The 20,628-nt window shown below is 48.0% G+C and overlaps 1 protein-coding gene across 1 annotated transcript in view; it reads right to left on the reverse strand.

Annotated features, from left to right (window-relative positions):
* LOC113029848 (SCO-spondin-like) overlaps window positions 1-17,534 on the reverse strand; it is a 35,678-nt gene extending 18,144 nt beyond the window's left edge. Inside the window, exons 1-8 of the mRNA XM_026180878.1 lie at window positions 17,490-17,534; window positions 17,146-17,296; window positions 16,792-16,919; window positions 16,514-16,668; window positions 9,562-9,608; window positions 7,420-7,584; window positions 7,005-7,216; window positions 6,013-6,108 (exon numbers count right to left, since the gene is read on the reverse strand). Of these exons, the coding sequence (XP_026036663.1) occupies window positions 6,013-6,108; window positions 7,005-7,216; window positions 7,420-7,584; window positions 9,562-9,608; window positions 16,514-16,668; window positions 16,792-16,919; window positions 17,146-17,296; window positions 17,490-17,534 (999 nt within the window). The remainder of the gene's footprint in view (window positions 1-6,012; window positions 6,109-7,004; window positions 7,217-7,419; window positions 7,585-9,561; window positions 9,609-16,513; window positions 16,669-16,791; window positions 16,920-17,145; window positions 17,297-17,489) is intronic.
* Window positions 17,535-20,628: the final 3,094 nt, after the last annotated feature.

Genomic DNA, 20,628 nt, shown 5'->3' on the forward strand with positions numbered 1-20,628 from the left:
ATAATATTTCTATTAAATAAGCTTTACTTTGCATTTTAATTAACGTCGGATTATTTTTGGTATTTAGAAGTAATAGTACCAATTTTTTTTTTTCAACATTTGTGGCACTGGCGTGGCGGCCCCCTGATGGACGGCGCCCTTAGCATTTGCCTATACGGCCTATGCCACGGCCGCCCTGGATGGATGGATAGATGCATGAATGGATGGATGGATGGATGGATGGATGAATGGATGGATGGATGGATGCATGGATGAATGGATGGATGGATGGATGGATGGATGGATGAATGGATGGATGGATGGATGCATGGATGGATGGATGGATGAATGGATGGATGGATGCGTGGATGGATGGATGGATGGATGGATGGATGGATGGATGGATGGATGGATGGATGGATGGATGGATGGATGGATGGATGGATGGATGGATGGATGGATGGATGGATGAATGGATGGATGGATGCATGGATGGATGGATGGATGGATGGATGCATGGATGGATGGATGCATGGATGGATGCATGAATGGATGGATGGATGGATGGATGGATGGATGGATGGATGGATGCATGAATGGATGGATGGATGCATGGATGGATGGATGCATGGATGGATGGATGGATGGATGGATGGATGGATGGATGGATGGATGGATGGATGAATGGATGGATGGATGGATAAATGGATGGATGGATGGATGGATGGATGGATGCATGGATGGATGGATGGATGGATGCATGGATGGATGATGGATGAATGGATGGATGGATGCATGGATGGATGGATGCGTGGATGTTCTCTGGTGCACCTGAGTTGGTATCTTGATTTGCGGTTGTTTATGTTTGTTCCCCTTCGTGTCCAGTCTGTCTCAGTGTCCTGTCATCAGCATCTGTGTTTGTTTACCTCCCCAGTCGTGTCCCCATGTCTGTCTCAGTGTCTCTGTATTCATTCTCTGTGATTACCTTTGTAGTCCTGTCCCTGTGCCTTCGTCCTTCCTGCTCTCATGTTCATCATCTCATGTTTCATCCGTCTCTTCGTCCATTTATCCCCAGTTGCAGTGTCAAGTTCACATGTCTAAGTCTCAGTGTCACTTCCTGTTTTATTTTGATAGTCTCCAGTCTCATGTGACATGTTCAGTTTTGCTTCCTCTGTCTGGTTAGTTATGATTTTGTTGAGCTGTGTGTCCATGTGTCTCCGTGTCCCTTAATATCCCCATCAGTCACCTTTGTCAGTTCCCAGCCACTGTTTGCTTTTATCAGTGTTAATAAAGCTGAGATTTTGAGTTTAGTGCTGTCTGAGTCTACAGTCTGCCACACACCCACACTTTATGACCACATTATATTTGTTTATAATTTCGAATAAACTTCTGCAAAACTAACGACACTTTCCATGGTTGCTTTTAGAGTTAGCAAAGGTTAGCACAATGTTATGCAAGTTAACACAAAAACCTATCTATGCGAAGATGCCAAACTGTCTTAGTAGTTAGTAGGTGTGTAGACTGAGGCAGACTGAGGTGTGCAATGAAGAGCAGCAGTTGGCAGAACACCACCCATAAACCTCAGGAATGAAAAGCAGTGGGAAAAAACACTTTAAACAGAGAGAGGTAGAAACGTGTGATGTTCAGTTCTTTTCTTGCTTTGATGTGTGACAGATGTGGCGTTATTGAAGGAGCACCATCATACTTTCAGCTTTCTGAACAATACAGAACTCAGGCAGGTTGTAATTTGGGAATGTTCGGTCATTCCCTGATAGGATAATGACTCATCAATCCAATCAGGTCAGAAGCAGAAGCAAGTGTAAAAGGTTAACATATGTGTTAAGTTGAAATGTGTGGCTGGTAAATCTGGATTACACTAATAGTTAAAAAATTAAGAGATAAAAAGACTTATGGGGATGTTAGTTCAGTTTATGTCTTCATACAAGGAAATAAAGGGAACACCCCAGTTATATTTTGGTCTTTGTTATATCGTTCAGTGTTAAATCAGTATTTTCTAATTACACTTTACATCTTCCATGGCATTACTTAAAAAATACCACTAGGTGGCGCATAGCGGCCAGGAGGAGCGTAAACCCCCCTGGGAGGCAAATCTGCAGAATAAATCCTGCAGTTGAAACGTAAACAAGTTCATGATCTGTGCCTCTTTATTTCAATACACAGGTGGGTTACTAGTCCTCAAAATGACTAATAGGTAACACAGTAGAAGCAATAAGACTGTTGTGAACTCGTGAATGAAAGTATACCGTTATAAGTTAAGTACTGTTTAAGTATTGTGTTTTGAATGAGATCGTGATGTGAACGTGATCGTGCTAGGCTAATGGACTGGCTAGCGGGGGAAGTGAGCCTCAAGTACCGTAGCGATGCTAAGGCACGTTCTCAGTTGTGTGTTCTCTATATGTCTTGTTGAAGTAAGACAGGATGCAAAGGCTGTAATTAATGCTTGCATAGCTGCTCATGTGCTGTATACGAATGGTTATACTGTGAGTTACAGTACATTGTATTTCTTGATGCAGTGATATGTATGTGTAACCGGAACAAAGGCTGAGGCAACCTGGTCACTGCGAGCCAATGTTATCTATATTTATGATGGTTAATGTATACTCGGCAAGGTTATTCCTGTACTTTTGACAATGCGCTGACAGCTGTTATGCCACACGTTACAAAGAATTGCTGGGTCTTATGAGAGGCGATTAATGATTTGTTCCCCTGTTGATGAGCAGAATAAATCCTGCAGTTGAAACGTAAACAAGTTCATGATCTGTGCCTCTTTATTTCAATACACAGCTGCAGGATCTAGGATCGCACCCCTCCCAGGCACCTGTCACACCAGGGGGGCAACACAGACAAAAGTAATATTACTGAACCGGAAATGTCTCTCGCCCTGCAGTTTTAGAAGCTGACACCGTCTCCGGCTGCGTTGGAACAGAAATCCTTCCACAAGATGTAAGAGACCGTCTGCTTGGACCGTTTTGCTGCTGTGTCTTTATCTGCACTTTGCACAAAGCCTGACTTCTTTTCTTCACTAAGGGATATTTTTATTATCATGCAGAATTCCATCCATATATTATTTTCCCTACTTTTATCTTTTCCTTTGTGCTCTCTAATTCATCCCGGCAGACACGACCAGCGTGGGGGCTTCTGGACACGTTCACATTTTTACAATGACACAAACACGCTGACAAGAATGAACTAAATAAGAAGAAAGGGTGAAAATTAGCGAGAAGAAACAATGAAAAATTAAGTTTACAAGAAAAAGAACGTGATGCGATGCCTCCACAGACCAATGTTACAGGGAGGCACTGAATCCACCTCCACGTGATACCAAAAGTTCCACCTGCCTCAGGAATACAAACATGAATTAATATTTGATACAATTTTATATAATTCATCTGCTCTGGGGTGTACAGCATGAATGCTGTGTGTGACTAACACTGGGAGTCAGACCATTAGCAGCACAGCCATACAGTTACCTAAAGCAGGGGAAATCTGTTTGATGCATAATGTTATTAAGTTATCCAAAGTGTAATCTAAACTCCAGTTTACATGAAGTCAGAAACAGGACATCAAACGCGTATAATAAACTGCTAAAGATGAGGTAGCTCTGCACACCTGTATGCAGGGACTAGCACATTTCATCGACTCCTTTTTCCTGCCTGAGATTGTTTTTCCCATATTTCCCATATGTGCTCTGACCTATCACCATCAGAGTGCATAACCCACCCACCCTAAAAACCAAAACAACCTCAAACAGGATTAACAACTCTAAATCATTTGTCCATTACAATTGCCAGAAATTTTAAGTCCTTCAATGTATCAATCAATTCTTTTTCATCATCTAATATAAGACAATATTAACCTGAAATAATCTGAAACTAAATAATCAAGAAGCTGAAAACTTTTTGGTCTTCCATTTATACAAGATTAGAGCTAATCTGGTTCAGCTAGTTAGTGAAGACACAGAGTACAAATCAACAAAACTATATTACGCTTAAATAAGTAGCCAGTGTCTCACTGGAGGTAGAAGGCTATGGTGAAGACAAAAGGGCAGGCTCGTGGGAGGACTGGAGAGTCAGGTATTGATCTGTTTCAGCCAACATCCCACACATTCTTCAGCGGCAGAGCATTTTGTGCCTCATTCAGACTAATTTAGATGTTTGCAACCTCCAGAGATGTTAGGTGAATTGTAGCACCCCGGGTAGCTGTGGCAGTTGACTGCACTGATGTGTTCGTCTGAGAGACTAATTATGCCTCTGTACGTCAATCTTCCTCTCAGATTAGCAGTGTTTGCACCGGGACTGCAAATGCACGTTTTAGGTTGTCAGCAGCTACTGTGTAGAAAATGGTTCCTCCTCATGTGCATGTTATTTCTGGGGACCAATGTTTCTGTCAAACACCTTAGAACACCTTCAAAACTTTAAGACACATCAGAACTCGAAAAAGCTGGACGTCAGCACTGACATGAACCCGCTAATCTGTTAGAAATGCAAAGATTTCACGCATTTGTGGGAATTGATGAGTATCAGTCTACAGAGGGCTACATTACAAAAACCCTGAATATGAATTTTAATGAAATTTCATTGACATAACAGAAAATGGTGCTCTGTAGTTTCTATGGCCCACACAAGCTTACATGCATGCCTGACAACACCTGACAACGCTTAGGAGATATCCTCGCAGATCTGGACCAGGCCACGAGCTCAGTCTGAGGTGTCCTACTGGAGTGAAGGTCAGGTAAGCATGCGGCCAGTCAAGGGTATCAATTGCTTCATGTTTTAGGAAATGCCCCCATACATCTCACCAGGACCACCAGGAAGAACCCAGGATCCACTGCACTGGCGTAGGGTGTCATTCCCACATAGCAGACAGGTCCGACACGAATCTGGTGTCAAGCCGACACTGCTGGCTGACTTCTGGCATGGTAAGTGGTATGTCATCCAGATGTGGGCCAGGCCTGGTGTAGATGGCACTGTTTATGTTCCTATTTTCCTATTTTAGTTAGAAGACCCAAATGCCATGTTGCAATACTATACTGCTTGGGTGAATGTGGCTTGTTGTAGAGAGCACTTTGAGTAATCCGCAAGAGTAGAAAAGCGCTATATATGAACCAGTGCATTCACTGTCTGAACAGAGTTTCGTCATGTTACTTTTGCACTATTATGTTCCAGCACATGTTGTTATTACATGGCTTGATTAAGGTACACATTAGGCTGACATCTGGGGCCAGAGCTGAGACGGTTCTGGGCCAGCAGTGTGTCTGCAACTGGCCTTGTGCTGGCCCATGTGTGGGCCACATCTGGCCAACCTAATCTGGGCCACCAAAGGGCCGTCATTCTTTGCAGTATGTGGCCCATGTGTAAGCACACTGTGTGGGCCAGATCAGGGCCGTACCAAGTTTGCTATCTAGGTAATGGGTCCATAATGTCAATCAGAGTACTGTTGCCTAGCCTGTGGAGCTCTGTGTGCCCCTCCAGCAATATGCCTCCGCTCCAAACTAACGTCCAGTTGCAGGCAGCTTCTCCAGACCCTTTCACGTGGCCTGTGAAGTCAGGTCACCCTCATGAAGTCTGTTTTTAATTGTATGGTCAGAGACGGTGACCTGCTGGAGGTCATTTTGTAGCTCTGGCTGCTCATCATGTTCCTCTTTACATGAGCAGATTCCTGCTGATGGGTTAACCCTGGTTGAGTTGGACTACCTGTGCAACCTCTGTAGGGTCCAGGTTTCCCTCATGCTACCAGCAGTGACACTGACCCTAGCTGAGCACAAAACTAGTGAAAAAACAGTCAGAAAAAAAAGAAGGTAAAACATGTGAGTGGCCTCCACCTGCAAAGCCTCCTGTTTGGGGCAATCTCACTGTTGCTTTTCTAATGCAGCTGTTGTTAATTTCTGCTACTTAACTGACCACATCAGCATCCCCTGACATCTCTGATTAAACAGTCTGTATCTGTGTGTGCATAAAGTAAAGTGAATCATCAAACCCATGTTGTTTCAGAGTGTAAGTGTCAGTGTCTCACCTCATCACAGTACAGTGGAGGGCACCTCAGCCGGCACAGTTTCCTCCCGTTCACACAGCTGCATGACAGACAGTCCTCCTCCCACTCTGATCCAGCCTGGCTCACACACACACACACGCAATATCCATATTTATACACCAGACGCTGTAATTGGGTTGATGCCTCAACAGCCCATTACCCTGCATGCACACTGGCATGAGTGCAGGTTTGATGAAAGTGCAACTGGAGCAATTTCTTCAGCGAATCCACCCAAACTGTTGTGGATTTGAGCTGATTGTGGCACACAGCGATGCTATAATTATAACAGTGCATTATACAGACATGCCTCACGTGTATGTGTTGCATATAGGAATAAAGTGGCTTTGCAGCTCACACGGAGCCATTTGGTAGAGTCATGGGGTGGCTGATTAGAAAACCACAGAGGGTCTTTATATGGACATGACTCAAGTAGCTGACAGAAAGAGAGAGACAGAGTAGGCAGGCAGACGGAACGAGACGGGAGAATAACGGAAAAGCTGGGGCGGACAGAAGGAGAGAAAGAAAGAGGAGGATGCAAGGAGAAAATGAAAAACTGTGTGAGGAGAAGGCGAGACAGAGAAAATGAAAGAGAAAGACCTCAGAAAGAAAGAAGAGCAGCCCTGACCTCTTGTCAGGGTAAGATTAATTGTTATAATCCTCTAATACCCACTCCTTCATAAATAATTCCTGGCAGGCTTGCCCAGTTGCCGTCCGAGCGCTGGCTTTAACAGCACTTCCTACATAATTGATGAGGGCTGAGGGCTGAAGGGGCACAGTGGCTTAATGTGTCCTGTTAAGCTTGTCACTCATCTTCTAATAGGCCCTTCTTTATGAGTAAATAACACAATGGGATTGAATGGGATGGCATGTAAACACTACACCAACGGTACGGAGGCGGGAACAATGGCTACAAGATGCCAAGTTTGCTGGGCAGCAGATGTCACTTTCCTTTTCGTGCGCACGCACCGACGTACCTCCCGCAGGACGCCCCGGTCATGGCAAGGGCAGAGGGCAGGGATGACGCACGCGCCCTCTGGGTTTCGGTAAAGCCCCTCCTGACACACGCAGCTTTCAGCAGAGTGGCTGCAGTTGACAGGAGAGGAGGAATAAATGTCCTGGCAGCTCCTCTCACACAGCAGGATCCCCTCTGATGTCGTCCTCCTCCACTGCTCCCCATCAGGACACGCTGGAGGAGAGGAGAGAAGATGGATGATACGATGGGAAGATGATAGGGTGGAGTGGAAAGCATTTAATGATGAATCAGGAAGGAGAAAGGAACAATGGGGATCCAAAGAGGGGTAAGTGTTTAAAGGATGCAGTGATAATGACGAGTTTACTCGATCATGCATCATCACTAAAAGATCAACTGTCTCCCTTCCTCTCACTCACCACAGTCAGGGGCGATGCAGGTTGTTGTGCGGAGGTTAGGGCCTTCACACGGAGCCCCTCCATACTGGTTGGGCTCCAGAACAAATCTGATGGAGCTCTGCTGTCCTGCACCACAGCTGGCTGAACAAGGGCTCCACTGGGACCATGTGGACCACTGGCAGTCCACTAGAAGGACATAAGAGGGTGGGACATTCAGTCTTAGCACTGGTTTTAATGTACATTTATCTGCAGCAGGAAACAGGAGGAAACTGTCACCTGACCACTTCAATGTACCCAGGAAATTATAAACATTTCCTGAGGACGTGATCATGGAGAGGGCACTCAGACAACGGTAACTGCAGACTAAATGTCCACAACCACAACAACTAGTAGCCTCAACAGCAGTCGCCTCCAGGAGCTTTATACTGTAAGGTGACCCTACAATCATACATACAGAGAAAACCCAACAATCACATGACCCCCCTATGAGCAGCACTTTGGTGACAGTGGGAAGGAAAAACTCCCTTTTAACAGGAAGAAACCTCCGGCACACCCAGGGTCGGGGCCATCTGCTGTGACCGGTGGGTTGAGAGAAAGAAGATAAAGGATAAAAGACTAATGAAAAGATAAAGAAATAATAGTAAAATGTCTCCTTCACAGCTTTTGTTGTGTCTGCTGTAACCATCAGAGTCTAAGTGTGTGCATATTTACAGGAAACGTTCTATTAGGTCAGTAAAAGCATTTAAAATCTTTTAGACTGAAATAAAAGTTCATCTGAATAAACTTCATCATAGATTTGTTTGTTTTTATTGTGTTTCCAAAATGCATAAAACAGTGGAAACATCAAAGTTTCTGCTGACGGAGCCATTTGTCAACAGCTGCACCTGACAGGAAGTGATGCTGAACTAAGCAACACAGTACAACGCCCAATCAGGTTGTGTCCTATGTTTCCTTTATGCTTCATCGTGGTTTGGTAGGGAGGGAAAAGCAGCACAGACCTGTTTCATTTCTTGCTTTTAAAAGTGTCCAAAGGTCCAGTAGGTGGGTACTGGTGGGTTTGATTCTTACATACTTTCAAATTTGTTTATTGGTCGTGATAGCATTTCACTCACCACCTCCTCTCCTGCAGCGCTGCCAAAACCTCTGAAAACAACATAAAACACTAAGCTGCTTTCTGCCTAACTTACTAATTTTGAATCAAATGTACGGCACCTTTCAGACATTTGTATTTCATGCACTGATGTGACATGTGCGGTAAAACCTTTCTGTGCTAGCTTGACCTGGTTTCCTCAGAATGTTGATGAGTCCTGTTTGACTTTCTACAAGCCGATAAATTACAGCTGTAATATTCTATTCATAGTATAACATTATACTTTTTGTAATGATTTTTCCATGCACCTGTTGGCCAACAATCACATGAGCTGCTTCTTTTTGCTCTTCATGGGCCCAATCAGGCAACATATTCTTATTACTGTTAATAAAGTGCGACAGCACTCCTACAAACATTAGTGCTCATTTTTCTCACAGTTCTTGCCAGACTTTGGTTTTCCTAAACACCCAAACTGAAGTTGTGCGTGAAGCTGTTATCATGATCAATATTCTATATGTAGCAAAATAACACCTATGGTGAAAAAGGAACTCCCTACAACCAACAGCACAACTGTTGTCTAAGAAGATATTCACAGATACTTCTCTAACCTCTAGTTAGAAAGTATCGCAAGGGCCAGTAAAGTAATGTCTGGACAGATGTGTAAGAAGATGTGTAAGAAGAAACTGCAACTAAAATGTGCAGTACTGTGATTGAAATGAGATCCTCTTTTATTCCACATTAGGATTAATGATACGGTGAGATGGAGAAACAAGCCAAGTTCAAACTGTGATCTGCTCTGGAAGCAAAACCAAAGCTCACATCATGAAATTGTACGTTTATGACACAAAATCCCAGTAATGGCCTGTGTGGACTCTGATTGACGAGACTGTAGCTCAGTTATTTGAGCCAACTGTTGCAGCAGCAGCTGTCCCAACTATAGATAGGTTGACATTTTTATCATGACCCTGCCAGTTCAATCGAAGATTATTGTTGCTGACCGTTGCTTTCATTGCTGAAAGAGAGAGAGGCCCTATAAGGTTCAGGAAATGCAGCTGTGACGAAGCATCACTCACCCTCACAGGGCTCTGAGGTGCAGTTGAACATCCCACCTTGGCACAAGCTGGAAGGAGCGTAAAAAAGTCAAGTGAGTAAAATTAGATGAAAGAAAAGTCGAAGTGAACACGAGGCTGAACCAGCCACACACAGTTGCCTACCAGACCACTGTGAGGGTACGAATTATACATATAATCTTCTATTTCATCCTTTTTTAATATAATTACACATCCACAGCAGTTTAGAGCTGGAACACATAAGAAGCTTAACATTAACTTATTAAAAAGCGGTACAATACAGGACCTTGTGGCAAAGCACAGAGGAAGATGAAAGCTGCTACTACAGCCTCTGTTCTTTTTCTAACTTCACTCGGTGTTTCACTATGGGGAATCGCCTCGGCGTGACCAACTACGGAAGCTCCAATGACACCACGTCTGTCTATGACAGACCTGTCGAGTCGTGCTCAGGGCTCCGCCCCCTCATACTAACACGGCCGACCAGCTCCTCCTAACTCATTCTCGCTTTCTTCCCGTGAGAAACTACTAACTACTAACTAACTTGATTAGCTGCTTAACAGTTCTCAGGCGTCCCGTGTAGGAGTACGTCGCCGAACACAGTTTTTCCGGTGGCCGTTTGGATCATGCTGAGTAAGTCCTTCGAAAGAAGCGTACTTAGAGTTGCACTGTGGAACAGCAACCGCGTCAGGCGAGCTGTCCCAGCGGTTCCTGGTTTTAGTTAGCGAGGTAGCCGACGTTGTGTGACTCGGGCTAACGCGTTACGGCGAGCTGTTCGTTCAGTGTCCGGCTAGCATTGACTTGTTAGCAGGCCACGAACCACATTAGCGTCTCACTAGCATTAGCTTGTTGGTCGACCTAGGGTTCGGTTAGCATTAAGTCGCTAACGATATTGACTAGCGGAGTGCAGCTAACTTGTCACGACGAGCTGACTCCCGCCGCGGCTAGATCGGATTTAACACCCGCTGCCAGTCCTAGCTACTTACGGGCTAACGTGTCGAGACGAGCCTGGTGTAGCCTAGTCTCACCCCTTTCCGCTAACCAAGTCTACGGCGAAAGAGGCTGCATCCCGCCCGTGCCCCGCATCATGCGGTGCCACCATCTCAGGCAGGGACCCTCATCCAATGTGCATCGTCTGTATGGGTGCCAAGCATGCTCAGGCTTCACTGGCGGACCCTCAGGGATGCCCACACTGTGCTTTGATGCCAGAGAAAGTCCTGGAAAGGAGGCTGAGAGTAGCAGTAACGAACAGTCAGGACCCCTGCCTGTCGGCGGCTACTGCTACGAGCGATATCCGTCATCCGCGAGCCTCCACAAGCTGGGCGGACATGATGGCAGAAGAATCCACGCTCATGCCCCCATCGTTCGAGGACCTCCTCGATCAAAACGTGGGCGAGCCGGGTGGCGAGGACGCGGAGGGCGATGTCGACTCCGACCTCCTCGACCTGGAGGACATGGATGAGGAACAGGAGGATGACTCTACCTTTCCTCCCCAGCAGTCCAGGCCACCGAGTGGGGCTGAAGTTGCACCCCTGGTGGACAGCAATTTGTACGAGGTCTGCAAATGGGCTGCTGCCAAGCTAGGCATCCCATGGCCAGCCGCCCAGGATGCCGAAGGGGCAGAATGCAACCTGTATGACGGCAAGAGGCTCCCACCAGCCTTGCCACCATCGAAGCAGCTTCTGCCAGCAGTCCCGGCCTGCATGAAAGAAATGAGTCGCTATTGGTCAAGCCCTTTTAAAAGCAAGCTTCCGACCAAGGGCTGCTCTAAGCTTGAGATCCAGGGGATGGGTGAACTGGGGCTGACCGAACCCCCAGCAGTGGAGCCTTCAGTGGCGTATCACCTTCACCCTAACCGCAGGGCAATCTCAGCTTCTTCTAGCATTTCTTTGCCCAACAAGACAGATCACCTCACGGCATCTATTTATCAAAGGACATACAAATATGCTGCACAGTCAGTGTGCTCGCTTAATGCAGTCACACTGCTATCAGCATATCAGGCAGAAATTCTGGAAGACATGGGCCATCAGCTTGACTCAGGTTCCCAGAACCCAGTCCTCTGGGATGAAATCTGTGTGGTTAATGATCTCATTCTTCGCTCCTCCAGGGGAGCAGTCCAAGGGTGTGGCCGCGTTATGGGCCTTGCAGTCTCGGGTGAGAGAGCCTTGTGGCTAAACCTGTCAGGCCTAGGTGATGCTCAGAAGGCTGAGGTCATGGATGCAGCCTATGACCCAACCAAGGGTCTCTTTGGCCCAGCCCTGGAGAGAATGAGAGAAACAAGCACCCGCAGAAAGCAGGAGGGTGAAGCATTCAACCTCTGCTTACCCAGAAAACCTAACTCTCAGCCCCAGCAGGTGCCAAGAGCTGGCTTTGCAGCAACAGCAGCAGCTGTGAGAGGGAGACAGAGTGGGGTCAGAATGCAGAGAGGAGCAGGAGGCCAGCAGGGTGCCCACCAGGCCAAGGTAGAGAACCGAAGACCTTGGGGCAAGCATTCCTTTGCAGCAGTTGCTGCAAAGAACAAGCCGTCAGACCCCGGAGGGGAAAAAGAAGCGGTCAGCCTAGCAGCACACCTGCAGCATTCTGTGTCACCCCTATTTTCTTCCCCAAAGAGAAGGAAGGTGTTAGAAGGGGTAACCAAATCACTCCAAAGTTCAGGGTCTCCGGAAGTTTCCAGTTCACCAGGAGCACCCTCTCAGTCTCCTCCTCCAGTTCAGGGAGGACAGACTTGTGGACATATGGAGCAGTGTGACAAAACACTTCTAAGCACTCTGTCTGTGTCACCAAGCACTGCCCAGAGTCACCAGACACTTCACTGTGGTTTGGGGGTAACAAAAGAAATAAAACGTGCATTTCTGCAGCCAGGCAGTTTGCCAAGGGCAGAATGTCCCCCCAGTTTCAAAATAAAAACAAAAGAAAATCACTGCAATTTGTCTTTGTTCCCAGTGGGGGGAGCTCACGCTCTTCCCGAGGGGGAGAGCCCCAACTCCTTCCGGGAGACAGGGGTGACGTCACGCTACCGCGTCTTCAGAGGCCCGCTCGCAGCGCGGCTGGAGCGGTGGCGCGCATGCGCAGTTCATCCCTGGGTCTTGTCAACCATTTCCCATGGTTACAGACTACAGTTTGCGGCAAAACCCCCGAGATTCGGTGGAGTGTTAGCTTCTGTGGCCAGTCGCGATTCAGCGAATGTGCTGGAGGAGGAAATATCCTCCCTGTTACACAAACAGGCGGTCGGAGCGGTTCCGAGCGAAGAAGCTCAGCAGGGCTTTTACTCCCGCTATTTCCTCATCCCGAAAAAGGACGGAACGTCGCTCCGCCCTATTCTGGATCTGCGTGTGTTAAACAAGCATTTGAGAAAGTACACGTTCAGAATGCTCACACACAAGACGCTTTGTCGCTCAATTCACACAGGCGATTGGTTTGTTACAATCGACCTATCAGACGCATATTTTCACATCGCCATTTATCCTCCACACAGGAAATATCTCACGTTCGCTTATCAGAGCGTAGCGTACGAGTTTCAAACTATCCCATTCGGGCTATCCTTAGCTCCAAGGGTGTTTAGCAAACGTGTGGAGGCAGCGCTGTCTCCGTTAAGGAACAGCGGCATCAGAATATTCTCTTACATAGACGATTATCTAATATGCTCACGATCGCGAGAGCAGGCGATCAAAGACTCCGAGGTGGTGGTGAATCACCTCACGGAGCTTGGGTTCACAATCAACCTGGAAAAGAGCCACTTGGAACCCGCACAGTTTACAGAGTATCTGGGGCTCAGAATAGACTCCATCTCTTATCGCACTTTCAGAGCGGAGGATCGCATCCTTCACTCACTGTCTTTCCCGTTTTCAGCTGGGAAAGTCGTGCGGTTCCGACTCTGTCTCCGCCTCCTCGGCCTCATGGCCTCGGTGATATCGGTGGTACATTTGGGGCTGCTTATGATGAGAGATTTTCAGCGGTGGGTCGCTTCTCTGCAGCTGTGCCCTCGCCGACATCTCAATCGTGGTGTAAAAATAATGCAGCCGTGTATCGCGGCTCTCCGGCCTTGGAGGAGCCCGACAGCTCTCGCGGCGGCGGTACCTCTCGGGGCAGTATCATCCAGGGTGACGCTGACCACAGATGCATCCCTGTCAGGTTGGGGTGCGACTATGATGGGCAGAGCAGTGAATGGCGTTTGGTCACAGAGGCTCGCTCTGAATCACATAAATGTGCTGGAGCTCCACGCGGTGCTCCATTTTCTGCCGTATCTCCGGGGTCAACATGTTTTAGTGAAAACAGACAACTCCACTGTAGTTGCTTATATCAACCGCCAGGGCGGCACCCGTTCCCGGCAGCTACACAGGTTAGCCAGGGAAATAATTATGTGGAGCAGCACTCGGCTCCTCTCCCTTCGGGCAACTCACGTGCCAGGAATTCTGAACAGGGGGGCGGACCTCCTGTCCAGAGGAAATCCACTGTTCGGAGAATGGAGGCTTCACCCAAAGGTGGTGGAGCAGATTTGGCAGAGATACGGCCGGGCTGCCGTAGATCTCCTCGCCTCACGAGAAAACACACAGTGCCCCCTGTTTTTCTCCCTGTCAGACGCACACGCGCCACTGGGCGTGGATGCGCTGGCCCATCCTTGGCCAAAAACTCTGCTGTATGCTTTCCCTCCCCTCAGCCTGATCTCCCCAACACTGATCAGAGTGAGGGATCAGGGGCTGTCTCAGATTTTAATAGCTCCACGGTGGCCATCCAAACACTGGATAGCAGAAATCATCCAGCTTCTGGTGGACGAGCCATGGCCACTCCCCATCCGCAGGGACCTACTGTCTCAGGCGCAGGGGGAGATATACCATCCCCATCCAGACCAGGTTGCTCTCTGGGCCTGGCCCGTGAAAGGTGGAATTTGAAGGCAGCAGGCATGCCTCCGAAGGTTATTGAAACCATTCAGAATGCCAGAGCCTCCTCCACTCGTTCCATTTACAGCAGTAAATGGTGTGTTTTTGAAGAGTGGTGCCATGAAAAGCAGATTATCCCTTTTCAGTGTTCAGTGGTGGAGCTGTTGTGTTTTCTTCAAGACTTGCTGGACAAAAGGAAAGCTTTTTCCACCATAAAGGTCTATTTAGCAGCTATTTCAGCCTGCCACGTGGGGTTTGGTGATAAACCTGCCGGGCAGCACCCCCTTGTATGTCGCTTCATGAGAGGGGTGCGTCGAACGCTCCCAGTTTCTAGACCACCGGTCCCTTTATAGGATCTGTCAGTCGTTTTAGACGCCCTCTCCCACCACCCCCTTGAGCCTATTGGGGCAGTGGGGTTGAAGTTTCTCTCTCTTAAAACCACTCTGCTGTTGGCTCTAACCACAGCCAAGCGAGTTAGTGAATTACGGGCTCTGTCTATTCACCCCTCTTGTCTACAGCTGGCCCCGGACTCACTAAAGCACCCCTGAGGCCTAACCGAGCCTAAAGTGCTGGAAATGTCATACAGGTGCTCTACAGTAGAGCTCCTGGCTTTTCACCCCCCTCCATTCTCTTCAGAGAGGGAGCAGAGGCTGAACACTTTGTGCCCTGTCCGGGCCTTGGGGACTTATGTTGACAGAACAGCTGGATTCAGGAAGTCGGATCAGCTGGGCCTCCCCTCACAAGGGCAGGCCCGTATCACGCCAGAGGCTAGCTCATTGGATTGTAGAGGCCTTAGCTCTGGCTTATAGCTGTAAGGGCTTGCAGCCCCCCCCCCCCCCCCGGGACTCCGAGCTCACTCCACTAGGGGTGTGGCCACATCCTGGGCGTTGTTCAGAGGTGTATCAGTCCAGGATATTTGTGCGGCAGCAAGCTGGGCTACGCCGCACACGTTTGTCCGGTTTTATCGGCTGGATGTTGCACAGTCATCCCTGGCTCAGGCAGTGCTGGATTCTGGTGCCTCAGGTTCGACCTGAGATCCTTGAGTAGCACTGGAGAGTAGCTTCGGGAGCTGGCGCAATCCGGGAGTGGGCCATGTCTCCCATAGTGAAACACCGAGCGAAGTTAGAAAAAGAACGTTGGGTTACTTAACGTAATCCCTGGTTCTTTGATAACAGAGTGAGGTGTTTCACCAACACTTCCCTCCTTGCTTAGGCACGGAAAGAAATCTGCTTGGAATGAGTTAGGAGGAGCTGGTCGGCCGTGTTAGTATGAGGGGGCGGAGCCCTGAGCACGACTCGACAGGTCTGTCATAGACAGACGTGGTGTCATTGGAGCTTCCGTAGTTGGTCACGCCGAGGCGATTCCCCATAGTGAAGCACCTCACTCTGTTATCAAAGAACCAGGGATTATGTTAAGTAACCCAACGTTTTCTTTTAATTAAAGCAAAAATAGACAGTTGGATAAAATCGACCTGACTCGGGCAGAAATGATGTTCATGAACAAGGTACCAGTCATTTAACTGACTTTATTTATGGTGTGTCTCTTTATTCTGAAGAAATACTGAAGAAAATGTAGCAAATGTAACGTTAATTGCTACAATTAAATGTCTTGGATCAAAATGAAACACAACAATGAATAAAACATACATTTCTTTGGGTTGGAATATTGTTAGAAACATTAGAAAAAAAATCAAATCATCGGTCGAGTCATTTTTAAACTGCGCAGCGTGGATGCACTGCTTCTTCCACAGTGCTGTTTTACTCTACTCGAGCACTCTGCATCGTTTAATCTCCCATTTGTGCACTTTTCACTGTGTCTGAGTGCTTTCTGTCTAAAATTCACACAAAATCTTACTCTAATGAACACATCAGGAGCAACTGGGGATTCAACATCTTGCCCAAGGATACCTGAGCAGCTATTGAACCACCAACCTTCTGATTAGTAGCTGACCTGCTCTACATCCTGAGCCAGAGCCAGCCCGGAAATGTAAGAGCCACATATTACAGTTTTACAGCCGTTGGTTCAACTGCCTACAACACGACTCAGTGAATGACTGGACCACACCAACAGTAGCAGATCACCATGTATTGCAGAGGTGCTGGATGGCCGCTCCCGGGGGCAGCAGAGCTTCCGTGAAGTACTCGGAGCTGACATTCCAGCTTTGAAAATCAGCCGGCAAAGAGAGCGGCGAACAGGGACAGTCAGCGTGAGCCACACAGGAGCCCCTGTGCAACACCTGCAAAGGGCACGATGACACAATCAGTTAGGACTCACATCTGCTGTCCAACCACACACACACACACACACACACACACACACACACACACACACACACACACACACACACACACACACACACCTGTCCAGGAGGGCATGTGCACCCCGGCGTGCAGGGTCCAGGTAAACACTGAGTGTGTGGCCACAAGTCCTGGCAGGTATACGGACAGGAAGCTGAACAGTCACTGGACACCTGCGTGCCGGGACACTCTGCAGGAACATAAAGCAAATGACCTCACCTGTAACAGGTCGGCGTGCAGACATGTGCGCTGATATATTTACTTCGTATTCACTTTGTTTGTTATAATTAATATAACTGTAAACATCACTCGTTAGGACTTTGATGAGCTGACTGACAACAGTTTCACATCATTTGAACTCAAGGGGTATCTCTCAGTAGACACACAAAGTGCGCAGTGTTGTGTGCTTGTGTTACCGGGCAGGCAGCTGTTGGTGTTACAGACAACGTGCTGTTCAAGTGGCCCGACACAGGCTGTCCCACCGGGCTCTGGCTCTCGAAGGACCGTCTTGTTCCGCAATGACAACCCACCGTCAATCACTGTGGCGAGGCGGGGCCTGCGATGCTGCTGCAGGTGAGATAGAGGCACCTGCACAGCATCTGCAATCACGCCTCGGCACTGTAAAAGGCTGCGCTGTTGTCATTGGTTGTTGTTGGTATGTGAGCTGCAGCCGAGGTGTTTAAGTGTACAGCAACCATTAATAAAGATGCTGCAAAGCATGCAAACATCACTGGGTCTGTCGTGGTTTTATCACAATCACAGGTATCTGCTCCTCTCCGCTTGGACTGGAGATGGGAGAATCCATTATGGTCAGCTCACCTCGTCCTCCCATCGGGAGAACAACCCTGCCGATGCCGGGCGGCTGAATATAGTCCCAAACATGTGAGACGCTTGTCAAGCCTGAAACAGATCAAACTTCTGTCTTTCAGTGTTAGCACATTGGGTCTTAAGTAAACTTTCAAGTTCTTGTTAACGCTTGAAGGGGAGATGACAAAAGAGAGGTCATCTCCGTGTCATACCATCTTTTGTGCTCACAGCCAGGTGATGGAGCCCGGTTGGAGCCCGTTACCTACAGACCCTCAGCCGTATTTTCAGGTGGATTTCTTGGAGCCCATGTGGGTGTCAGGCGTGGTGACACAGGGCACTGAGCGAATGTGGGTTCCCTCACCAAATACCGCCTGGCGTTTGCCCTGCACAGCAGCCTTTTCACAGACTTTACTGAGAATGGGAAGCCCGATGGCCCCGCTAAGGTATACTTAACACATTTAAACAGTACCATTAATTATAATTTCAGCACTGTAAAACATGATTACATATTTTTATATGTAATAAAGTGTCTTCTCTGTTGCTGTGCAGGTGTTTGAGGTACGGATGGTGGGCAGGACCCCGTGACCCGCTGGCTCGGTCGGCTGGTCAGAGCTCGCTACGTGCGCATCATGCCTGCAGAGTACAGGCACACGTTTTACCTGCGCGTGGAGATCCTCGGCTGCCGAGGAGGTCAGGGCATAAACCAAATTATGATAATTATTCCTAATGTTGGCTGTACAACCTTCTCTTACCAGGTTATACAGTTTCTCTTCTTCTGCTTTTGCAGATGAGCTGGTGACCCCCAGCAGTGTGACAACATCTCCCTCTGGTGGTGGGAAAGTGACAGTGCAGCGCTGTGAACCTGGTCAGTTTTTCTGCCAGCACAGTGACGAGTGCATCTCTTGTGTCTTTGCTCTGTGATGGTCGACCAGACTGCAAGGATCATTCTGATGAGATCGCTGTGGTACGGACAGCTTTGATTTTCTGCTCTCTTTAGCTTTCAAAAATCAGCAGTAAACAAAAAACTGTGAAGGCCCTTCCTGCACCCACGCTCACTTTCACTTTCTCATTTCTCATTGTCAGTTTAGCTCATGTGGTTTTATTTTCTTCATCGTTTTAGGTACAGCTCCAACAAGAGGCTTTCCAGGTCTGCAAAACCAGACCAGCTCTACAGGGAGACCAGGTATCCATGGTGACCACACAACAGGTGCCCCAGGCCTACATACCACCAGGTCTCAGGGCGGACTTCCTGGAGTGCCAAATCAGGAGTCACAGAACCTACTCGATCACGAAGATCACAACTGCTGGTAAGTGCGAGTCTACATGGCTGCTGTGTGACCGATGATGCAGCAGTGGATGAGATCCTGCAGGTAATGTAGGAGAGAAGTGAGAGGAATCGAGAATTAAATCTTTTCCAAATTCAGCTTTCGAATTGACTCTAAGATCTTAACGCTTGTTTTTAAGACATTGCATGAACTAGCTGATCTCCTAACCTCGTATTCTCCCCCAAGATCCTTGAGGTCTGCAGACCAAATGCTTTTGGTTGTCCCAAGGTCCAGACTAGAACACAGAGGAGACCGGGCGTTTGCTGTAACATTGCCATTGCATATCAGATCCTGCCCAACACTGGATACTTTTAAAATCCGTCTAAAGACCCATTTTTATTCTCTGGCTTTTGCTTCATCATGAGTTTGTTACCATTATTCTTTTTATTCTCTTCTAAAACACTGTTCTATTTTTCTTTTATGTCTTCTGCTTTGTCCATTTTATTGTCAAAACTTGTTGTTTTTATATCTATATAAATAAATTTGAACTTGAACTACATTTAACCTCAGAGGTCACTGCAGGTCATCCTGGGCTGCATCTCAGCACGCGGTTCGACTCCGGTACGCCCGGTCTTCGATCCACAAAAGGTTGGAAGCTATGCTGTTAGCATTTATGCTAAAACCGCGTCTCTTTACAAGAGACTGTAACCTCTGTGCTCTACTGACTGCCAGCCCCAGTGATCACCACCAGCCGCGTGATACCGGCTCACCCAGAGTGATTTGCGTGCAGGGCCAGTTTGCGTGCGGATCGTTTGGTTTGTGTCGACTCAGCACAAGTGTGCGATGGATACGGCACTGTTTGGACGGGTCAGACGAGCAGCACTGTGGTGCCGCATGAGTAACTTTCAAACACACCGTGGACGTAGAGTTGGAGGAGTTATACATCCACATTCACTAAATGTTTTTCATTTTTATCGACTGTGTCAGGCACCACAGCCAGGCCGGCGGTGACTCCGCAGCGGCCCACGGTGCCCAGCCCGTGCTCTCCCAAGCAGTTCTCCTGTGACAGTGGGGAGTGTGTTCACCTGGACCGCAGGTGTGATCTGCAGAAGGACTGCGTAGATGGATCTGATGAAAAGACTGTGGTAGGCCACACGTGCACCTTACAGTGGTGATGTGACCCAACAGTGAATATTTTTAAGGTTCCCTCTGGTCTCCTTTTCTTCCAGTGGACTGCGTCATGTCCCCGTGGACAGCGTGGAGCGCCTGCAGTGGTCATGTGGTCTTGGCTCCTTGTTCCGGCAGAGGGACATGTTAAGGGAAAGCTCTGCCCGGAGGAGCTTGTAGCGGGGATCCATTTGACAGTCGAGCCCTGCTTTCCTCAAGCGTGTCCAGTCGCTTCGACCTCCATAATAAGATGCGTGTTTGCCTATTATCCAGTAATAGTTAATGCAACGGCAGCCTTCTCTCTGTTGTAGTTTAATGGTCACTGGTCAGAGTGGACAGAGTGGTCGGAATGTGACGCCCGCTGTGGAGGAGGAGTCAGCCAGAGGAACCGGAGCTGGCTCGCGCCGCCGGTCCTAAGAACGGTGGAGGACATCGGGACTGCGAGGGATGAACCAGGCAGAGCCAGAGCTGCAACAGCCAGCCCTGCACCAAAGCACGGACACACAGACAGGTCATTGAGATGCGAACCAGCCTGAAATGACCGATCTTCTATCACCTGCTTGAAACAATAAAAGCATTTGAAATGTCTGCCACTGTTTATTAAATGACAGGTTGTGTCCGTGCATGTGGTGGTAACAGAGGAAGACTGTCAGGCCGGAG

The sequence above is a fragment of the Astatotilapia calliptera genome, chromosome 9 (assembly GCF_900246225.1).
Source record: "Astatotilapia calliptera chromosome 9, fAstCal1.2, whole genome shotgun sequence".
NCBI classification, from domain to species: domain Eukaryota; kingdom Metazoa; phylum Chordata; class Actinopteri; order Cichliformes; family Cichlidae; genus Astatotilapia; species Astatotilapia calliptera.